Source organism: Lupinus angustifolius, chromosome LG11 (assembly GCF_001865875.1).
Source record: "Lupinus angustifolius cultivar Tanjil chromosome LG11, LupAngTanjil_v1.0, whole genome shotgun sequence".
Classification (NCBI taxonomy): domain Eukaryota; kingdom Viridiplantae; phylum Streptophyta; class Magnoliopsida; order Fabales; family Fabaceae; genus Lupinus; species Lupinus angustifolius.
Window position 1 is genome coordinate 19,418,845 of NC_032019.1, and position 10,760 is coordinate 19,429,604.

The 10,760-nt window shown below is 32.8% G+C and overlaps 1 protein-coding gene across 1 annotated transcript; it reads right to left on the reverse strand.

Annotated features, from left to right (window-relative positions):
• LOC109359347 (thioredoxin-like protein 4B) lies at positions 503–3,833 on the reverse strand. Its single transcript, XM_019603974.1, has 4 exons — positions 3,582–3,833; positions 3,336–3,493; positions 2,491–2,557; positions 503–1,194 (listed from the first exon to the last, which is right to left on the reverse strand). The coding sequence occupies exons 1-4, from the start codon at positions 3,711–3,713 to the stop codon at positions 1,096–1,098; spliced, it is 456 nt and encodes a 151-aa protein (XP_019459519.1). The 5' UTR covers positions 3,714–3,833; the 3' UTR covers positions 503–1,095.

The window sequence follows — 10,760 nt, forward strand, 5'->3', positions numbered from 1 at the left end:
TCTTGTAAATTCTTGATTGATTCTAATAAGAAAGTTCGAATTCCTTTCTCAATTATAGGAATTCCTACGCTTATTCCATTGAATTCATCGTTTCTTGTGTGATTCCTTGAATTCCATAAAACAACCATAACACAATTATTAATAAACAAAGTATCATCTTATAACACTTGTCATCTTTATGTTTGTAAGATGGTTTGTAGACCAATTTTATAAAATGATTTATCATTTTCTTTCTATTTTTATTTGGTGAACACTTAAAACTTCTCCAAAAATAATATAGTGTAACCTTTGTGCATTATCATTATAATCACACTCTTACTTTTATCATCTGGTTTGTTAATATAACTTGTGTGGAATATTTGTGCTTACAATACTTGTGCATGGGAGCATCATTCCTCATGTTAGGATATACAACTATATCATTGTGTCAACTCGAGTATGTGCCTGCCACAGAAGCCTAACCTGGTAACCGGACTTTGGGGTTCAATAGCAAACATTTTTGTTGACAATGCAGGTAGTAGGGATTTTCTGTCCCCATACATTTCATGTTTCCTCACATTATATGGAGAGTTCAGGAATAGTAATGGTAAGATATTTGGTAGATTCTGTATATTCCATACAGTGACTCTAGACCTTCACATATGGTTAATTGGACTATGCATATTCTAATTTGTCAGCATTGAACTTTGCAGATTAGCCTATCAAATGCTTCCACAGTCATAGTAATTAGAGGCCATAGGACTGAAAGAAACCTGTTCAAATATTGTAGCCTATTGCTGCATTCAATGCTGCCAAAGAAAAAAAGCGACGGCTCAGTGCATGATGCTCCGCTCCCAAAAGTGAGGTATGTGGAAGGTAAGATGTATGCAGTCTTATCCTCGTTAGCGAAAATACTGTTTCCAGAAAAATAAAAACACGAGTTGATACAATATAACATATGGTGAATGCTTTTTCCATTCATCTCTTTTTCTAATTTTACTCCCCTTTGTTTTTTGTTGAACTATAAGAGCAATGACAGAGATGATACAATTTCTATCATTGGAGTATTCATATCTACAAGCTGTTCATGGAAGGGGAGTGGGTAAGTTTGAACTTTTAGACATCCTTGTATAGTAACTGGTATTTTGGTATTCTTTCGGGTGGAATAGGACAATTCACAATAAGCTTTCCCTTCATTGCTCCTCTAAATATTGCCTGCAGGAATTTAAACAATTTCATGAATCCTAACAATAAAAAGGTGAAAGCACATATTTCCCATATCCACCTTAAACTTATAATTTTCTCACTTGTTTTAAGAGTTTTCCAAATTATATAGTTAAAACTTAAAGCAGAAACAGAAGATTCACCAATAATAAAACCAAACAAGCAAATAGAAACAGAAGAATTCTACCAGAATACTGAAACTGCAGTGTCAGGAAAACAGGATGTAATCAAATTTGGATAAAAATAAAGAACCTAGAAATGAAGTACCAGTGGGTAATATTTAAATAAGACTAACAAATTGAAATTAGATTTAATGGGAAAAAACTTTGTTGTTGTATAAGAATAGAACATTCTTCTTATGTTTTACTCTAGAACTTGAATTACTGACCAACACTTCATCTGTTTACAGACTTAGAATTCTTGCACATCTTTATTTTGTATTGACTACTTTAAAGGTCGAGTAATTATAAGATACGAAGGAGAAATTGTTCATTTTAATTATAAATGAAGCATGAGGATGACTGACTAAGTTAGCTTTTGCCTATATCAGGGATTCAACAACAAATAAGGTTAAAAGGGAATGTGTTTGTAGTGAACCAACTCCCTTAAAAGCTTAAACTGGCACGTTAATGGATACCAAACATGCTCCTCGCACAAGAGTCTTTTGGGCTTTAAACATTAACAATGCACAAGCCAACCGACCTTGTGCTGAAATTTCATTTTTACTAGATAAATTGGAGCAACAAGGATTGATTCCCATATCTTCCAAAAATTAGTGTAACTGAAGGCAAACAAATGATTTTATTATATATCTAAAACCTATAAATTTAGAATACATAATAGATGAAAGAAGGGAAGTGATGTAATAGCATGTGAAAAAATGAGCCTAGAAGGCAATGGCTATCCTGTTGCAAACTACAAACAAGGCGAAAGGAAGTTGAACACAAACTAATCTAGCTACAAAAAATGCACTTCAGATACAAAAAGATGGAAATAAAAACATCAAATACTAAGAGCCACATTGACTTTAACACAAGAATGGCTAAAACTCATTTTCTGGGAGAAACCTATATCACTGAAACCTATTTTCTGGCCAAAAAGGGGGAGAAAACATATTCACGGAAAAGGATATGTAAGAGCATGATGATCAATAAACAAATTTAAGTTATCAGACAATGGGGTCATAAAGTTAAAATAATTTATAACCACTCCAAGTAGATCAAAGCTCCAAATGAATAACATAATTTGTCTAATAACTTGACAATTGACATAAATAAGGATATGTACCTCTACAACATCAATGAAATCTTGCTTTCTGTGAAAAGCACCAATCCACTTAGTATGATCTGCAGTTCTACATAGTAAATATAGCAGGAAAAAATGTCAAAAATGTAAACTGTATAAATGTCTTTGTAAGTTGTTATAAGTCTGGACATGATATATGCATACTACAACAACAAAAGCCTTTTCCACCAGATTAGGTTGGCTATGTGGATTAGGCATCGGTGTACCACCATTGTGTTATTTAAAAAATCAAACATTTGGAAAGGCCATTTAGACCAAAAGAACCTCGATACCTAATTTCGATAAATATTATCAAAACTACCAACATTTTGAATCACACAACCCTCCACCCACCGGCTTCCCCCTTGTACAACCCCACCCCATCAAGGGTCAAAGCTTCTGAAAATAGATAAAACAGCAATATGAGAGAGACTTTGAGAGAAAAGATAGTTTCCAATTTCTTATTCTTATTCACAACTTTTCAAGTGGACAAGATCTCAACCAAAAGAGCATACCACTCTTACGGACTAAACTGATAATAAATACAAACTAAGTTTTAAATCTGGATCCGCGACTACAATTGAGGCCACAATGTTAACACATGGGTAGTCTCCACAACCACATCAGGATCACAATTAAGGCCTCATCGGACACATTCCCCCAATGGTCAACAATTGTGGTAAACTTAATCGTAACTGCAACAACGACCATAATCACATTTAAAACCTTATACAAAATTACCATTTATTATGACATTTATCAATGCATATAACATATCAACATGGCATGATTCACAACATCAACACACAAATACAAAGGAGGAGAGAACATCATTGATAAGTTCATACCCAGAATCCATTTTCATGTGATGGGCATTGAAGAAAAAAACCGTAGATGGTATGAAAGTGATGTCAAAGTAATTGACATAAACTTGAATATCCTGAGAATCAACATCAACTAATGCCACAGTTGCAAACTTTGACACATCCCTTGCTGCTTTAGAAAGCTGAATCCATTAACTAACAAATCAAAACAATGATTAAATTGATGGGTTTCATATAAAAAATTGATTTTTGAAAAGAGAAAGTGGATACAATTTGATCGAGTTGGAGAGAAACAGAATCAGAGGCACGACCAAAACGGAGTACGAGGACTTTATCGATTGTGTCTCTGATGATTGAATCCAGTTCTTGCTTTTTTGACAACGTTGTTAATACGTAATTCATTGTTCTTTACACTGCGATTTTGGTTTCAAATTCAAAACACAATGAATGCACTTTCAAGAAGAATAGGAGAGAAGTTTCTGTTGTAGGATTTGTTAAACCCTAAAAGCATGATTTATTTTTTTAATTTGTTTTTTGGGGTCTAATCTTCGTTATCTACCAACAAGAAAATAATTTAAAGATATGAAAAAATGTTTGACAAGTAAATAATAATTGCAAGAATAAATTACTGTGACGATTATTTTTGTGTACTATTAAAGATATTTTTTATCTGAAACTAATCATTTTTGAGGTCATGACTATTACTCCAAACAAATATTGCTCATGAAAATTAAATCATTGACTTTGGGATCTAACGAGACCTCCCATCACGGTTAGAGATGGAAAAACGGGTCGTCGGGCCCGTCTAGCCCGCGCCCGCAAATGCCCACAAAAATTTAAGCGGGCCGGGCATGCCTGCATTGACTTAACGGACAAAATTCATTGTCCTGCTCGTTTTAAAACGGACTAACGGGCTAACAGGCGGCCCGCGGGCATTGTTGAATAATTTAAAAAAATAAAAATTCATATGATAAATGAAATTAAATTAAATAAAGTAGTTGAAGATAAAACGTAACAAATTTTTTTATATTTTATAAGAAGTCTAACAATTTACATTAGATTACAATTTTTTTAGGAATTAAAAATCACATTACATCATAACTTATTTAAAATTTTCTTACTTTTTCCTTAAATTAAATTTATGGGCCGCCCGCATGCCCAACGGAAATGCCCGCTAACTTGGTGGGCAAAACGGGCAAGTGGACAAAAAATGTATACCATGCCTGCAAAGAAATGCGAGCTATGCGGGCGCGTCCACGGGCAAAGCCTGTTTTGCATGTCTAATCACTGTAGTACCATCTTGTTATTTTAATTTAGTGAAATAATTGCATTGACTTTCCATGTTTTTGCACCGGATAAAAATAGAATATCTCGCTTGGTTATGCATTCTAGTAGTAAATGACTTGTGCATATATAGTGTGTCAGCCATTATATGTCACTTTATAATTGGTTGAAAAAATATTTAAGTTAAAAGTTTAAGAGTGAAGATTCACTTATTTCAACTATTCATCTCAGCCATCAATTCTAGGGACATCTAATGGTTTAGATCTACTCACTAATTCAAAAACCATTGGATTTACCTATACTTGATGACTAGGATGTGGAATAAGAGCAACCACAATGGTTGTTCTTGGGGTTGTTCTTAATGAAATAAGAACATTCTTGCTCTCTTATTCACTGTGTCATTCTTATTTCCTGACTTTTGTTCTTAAATAAGAAAAATTCTTGATTGTTCTTAACCAAATGAAAGTGAGGAGAGAGATAGATGTTATGAGAAATAGATGTTGTGAGATCCAAATAAGAATGTCGTTTGCTATTGTGAGAGAAAAAAATAGATATTGTTCTTATTTTATGAAGAATTATAATAAATTATAAAATAATGTGTGTGACCCAAATAAGAATGAAAATGTTGTTTGCCATTTGAGATACTCTAAGTTTAAAAAAATTTCTCTTAAAGTAAGTGAATCCCTCCTAAAGTTTAATTATTAACTATTTTTATGACCAACTGCACTATAGTTTTTTTCCCGTGGAACAGAGGGAGGTAAAAGCTCAAACAGACAAGAAACAACCAACCAAAACTACATACCCCTACGATAAATGGCAGAGGCATTATCCAATAAAAGTTTAATAGAATAAAAACTACGAGTAACATAAAAAATATGAAAAGATCTATCTGAATCCAACTCATATTTAGCAAGTTCATCAATGACAATATTAACTTCAAGAAATATGTGACTAAAAGTTGTTTAATGGAAAGAGGACATCAATGAGTAAATTTGGTGCACCATAATAGAACAAGGGTGGGGCTGCCTACAACCAACTCCAATTAATTGGACAACACATGTCGAGTCGGTTTCTATGCAGATCTTACGAAAGCCACATTGTTGAAGAATATTTAGGCCAATTAGAATACCCCCATAGTTCAGCTTGAACTATAAAGCATGTCCAAAATTGTTTTGTGTATGCAAAAATGAAAGCCCCGTATTGGTCACGGACCACACCTCCACAAGCAACAACATTTTTAGAGGCAGAGAAATTGTCGTCTCCATTCAATTTTATCCAGTCCGAATCAGGTGGAAATCATGTGATTATCAGTGTGTTTGGAGACTTCGTACGAACTCCAACACTGTTCACCTAACCGAGGTCTTTGGCTATAAGCTGACTCATTGTAATGATTTATGCACTAATTTTTTTAGGATCTCCAACTACACTTTCAAAAATAAATATATTCATGGTTTTCCAAATACTGTCGACAAGGATACCAAACATAAGGTTCCATGCCACAGCTCCCACCTTATGGTGTAGCTCCTTTAAGTTTTTGTTGCACCACTCCCTTATATCCCCATTGTAAAAAAACATATATGTCGAATGACAAAAGGAGGGAGTTCCACACTACTTTTGCAAAGGGGCAGTCACAGAATATATGCAATTAGACTACGGAAGGGAACACCTTGGGCCATTATTGGAGTTAGTCATTTTTCGCTTAAAATGACGCTCATTTGTAGGGAGACCTTTGTTAACCAACCGCCACAATAAAACATTTATTCGATAGGGTCCTTTCTAATGCCAAACATCCTTTGCTAATGAGTCATCTGTGATTGAAGCCAAAGGAGAGGTAAGGCTTTAATTTTATTTGCAATTGTTATCAAAATTATAGATTGAATTAAACGAAGGTTCCAATATCCAAAGGCAGTGAGGAGATCAGCAACATTAAAATCCATGGCTACATTATTTTGCACTCAGGGATAATTCATAAGGGCATCTTCCTCTGGAATCCATTTGTCCTGCCAAAACTTTATACGCATGCCATTTATAACTCTCCAACACAAGTTTTGTTTGAAAGTAGGTTAGACCATCCTAACTCTATTCCATAACTATGTCTCCCGAGATGGTCTTGTGATTCTATGAAGCATCTTGTTGATGCATTTGTATTTGGACCGAACAGCTCGAGCCCACAAGTTCTCCTTATTTGTTATTAACTTCCAATTTATTTTGATCATGAAGCTTTGATTTATTAACTTTGCTTGTCTTAGGCCTAAGCCACCCGCCTGTTTAGGATGACACAGGACATCCCAATGAATCTAGTAAGCCTGAAGGCTGGTGGAGGTCTCCCCCCAAACAAAGGATCTACACAATCGGTCCAAGTCCTCGTAAATTGGAGCTGACAGGAAAGTGGTATGCATCACATAAGAGGGAAGAGTTTGGAGAATAGATTTTGTCAAAGTCAATCTTCCAGCGGAAGAGAGGTATTTAGATTCCAATTACTAAAACGCGTCTGCACATTTTCCAATACGTAATTGTAGCTTCTCTTATGATGTCTTGACTGATGGATCGAAACTCCCAAGTCACTAGTTCGGCCAAAGTCGAATTCATTGATGATCTAGTTCCTAATAGTCTTGTGCACGTTCTTTGAGAAGGTGTCAACACCCATTTTTGTCCGGTCAAGAAAAGGCCCAAAACCTGTTAAAAAAATAAATAATAAAGTGACTTTATTTTATTTATTTTAGTATTTTTCAAAAATTTAATATTAAATAAATAAAATAATTAAAACTATTTTATGAACTTTTTATAATTATTTTAGAAATTATTAAATTAATTAAATTAAAGATAGTGTGAATATCCTTTTAGAAGCTTTTATTTCCAAAAAAATAAAAAATAATAAAACTAAATCAATGTTGTTAAGGTTCCTAGATCTAAGTGACTTTGTTAACCAAAAATTCAAAAATAGTAAAAAAAAATCATTGTTGTTAAGTTTCCTAAATCTAAGTGATTAGGTTAACCAATAATTCAAAAATAAATATGTTATGTTAAAGTTCCTAAATCTAAGTGATTAAGTTTACCAAAATTCAAAACTAAATTAAATTAATTTACAAAAAATGATTTTTCAGAAAATAAAAAAATAAATAAAAATTAGTATACAAAAACCCACATCATTTTTATCAAAAAAAGAGAAAAAACAAATTAAAATGAGTTTCTAGAAACTCACATAAAAAGCAAGGAAATAATAATAAAAAATAATATTTTTGAAATACAAATATTAAATAAATAAAAAATAGATAAAATTATTTTTTGTTGATTTTATATTAATTTTCGGATTTATCAGAGTAAACAAAAAAATAAAGAGAAAACAATATATAGAAGATTCTATTTTCAAGTTTCAAAAAATAAATAAATCAATAAAAGGGGGAGTCAAACGAGTTTCATTAAAATCCCTAAAAGTGTGCAATTGAATTTATCAAATCAAATTTAAAAAAAACTTAATTTTAGAGATTAGATGATATAATTTTTATTATAAATAGAGGTGTTGGGGTTGTTAAGAAACTACACATTAAATACTTAAAACACTCGAAACCTTAAAAAAAATCAAAGTGAAAACACCCACTAAGAGAGAAAAGGGGTGCAGGTGCCATAATCAAGTGTGCGCGTGCCATAATCTAGTGTGCACGTGCTCACTGTCCAACCATGCTCTTATTCTTTAGCGGAATCTGGACATTAAATCTTGCATATTGATATCCTTCTAAGCATTGACTTCTAACTGACCAATCACACTACGAAATACAATATTTGAGTCGCACCGCACTGAACCACTAAACCCATGAGAGCATATGCTTCCATGCGGATGTGTGCAGACTAGCCTCCGCGCATCCTCCCCTCCAACCAATGGCGCTCTACCACGTGTCAGGGTGCAGTGAACTCACAAGGTTTAGCTAATTGATATTACAAACGTGTCTTGCTTTATCTCAAACTCTTCACACACTGCTCCCACTCATTGTAGTGCAAATTGCATATTTTTGTGCAATTAGGTATACTCTTATTCACTCTATTTTATTCTTTTGTTTATCAATTTGGTATTATGATTTAGTAAATAAATTAATTTTTTCTATAAATAATGTACAAATGTCTCTATTAATTATATCAAACATAAATTAGTCACGAAAGTAAACAAATTAATAATAATATAGCAAAGATAAATAGTAAAAATAATAATAATAAAATTTATGTCGCAATCATTCAACCAATGTTCAAATAAATTTTTATTTTATTTTCAGAATCACTTTACAAAAAATATAAAACATAACGGTTGTTTATAAAATTATTTGAGTTTAAAACTCTTTTTTCTATAAAGCAATACTTACAATAATGAAATAATTTTGAGAATTAATCAAAGATGGAGAGAATGTGGTCTTGGATGCTTCTTTCTTCTCAACTCATCTTCGAAAGTTCGCGTTATGTCACTTCTTTTTACTCGACTAAATCTCAAAATCCCAAAATAAATCATTTTCAATCAAATTAACAATTAATTAAAATATTTTTCATACGTTTTTCCTACTAAAGAACTACGTAGCTTTGATTCCCTATCTAAAAGAGGGATACATATGACCAAAATTCATCTTGTTAGGTACAATAATAAAAATAAATAAATTTTCTTTTTTAGATAATTAATTAATTAATCAAATAAATTTAAAAAACATAATAAAATCATATAATTTAGTGAAGGGTACCGCCTAAGGCGGACGGGTAGAGTGCTGATACCTTCCCTACCTTCTAGCCGACTCCCAAACTTAGATATAAAAAATCCAAAAGTCCAATATGATTGATCGAGGTCGTACCCGATAGAAATAATATAACAATTAAAACTGCAGTACTAAGAAGTGACTCCTAGGTCGTTTCCCAAGGATTATCTTTCAAGGAAAGCTTCAAACACCTTATACTCACACACACACAAGGGAGGGTTTTGGTGTTGGATAGTATGAACATAAATCAAATTCAGAAACAATAGTTAAACAATGTAATAAAACAGCTAAATCCCTTTGGTTCGTTTTTTCACAACTCAATCCTCGGTTTCAAAAGATTATTTTCAGATAGAATCAATTAACTAAGCGATAATCAATTCAAAGTTCCAGAACCTAAACATCAAACTAAGCGAAATCAGTAAAAGTATGAAACGGTTAACAAATTCACACGAACTAAGCATTCATGTACTAGAGAGAGTAAATCAACTAAGTGAAGATTAACTCAACCAACCAGTTTCTAAGCAATGGCATTAAGCAAACCATATTCAGAAAATATAGAAGAAATCAACAATAAAGAAACCGAAAATGCATTAATAACAAAACCTCAAGAGTTGTGATACATTACCAAAGGAACCTAGTCCAGAAATTTAGCCTTTCATGGCAATGGAAGAACAAAACAAAAATGAGAAATGAAAAAGAGGTGAAACCCTAGCAGAGCAAAAAGAGGGAAAACTGAAATGTGTTTTTTTTCTTCAAAATGAGGCAAAGTAAAATTGTGTGTGTTTGGAGTGGGGAATCCGAATTTAACCTCTCCAACACACATAAACCGAATTGGGCCTAAACAATGGGCCCAAAACCAAATTACAATAAAACTAAGTCCTAAATTAAAAATACAATCTTCACTTCAACACATATCCTTGACTTCCATAATGCCCAAAATGCCATTGGTGCCAAATGTGATCTGAAAATGATAATAGATTTAATCAGGCCAAATAATCCCAAATTAACTCATTTTAGGAATATTAGTCCAATAAAGTCTAAAACACTAAACCATGTGAAACAAAGTCAATTAGGTACCAAGAATCATCAATCATGCTAAATTAAGGTTATGAATAGTGTGTAGTACATTGCTCATCAAATACACCCACACTTAACCTTTTGCACTCCTGGGCAAAATCAAGAAATAAGGCTATGCTAACCAATATGCACCAAAGTGAGTCATGCAAGAAGATCACAATAACTAGAAACCTAAGAAAATCAGATATTTCACAATGAAATCTAGGAAATTCAATGAAATTGGCAAATTCAAACATACAAGAGTAAAAGAATAAAATCAAGATACCCATGAATATCATCCAATGAATTCAAGTATGCCACGAAACCAATTAAACCAAGAGGCGAGTCACAACAATGATAGAATCTAACAAGATATACT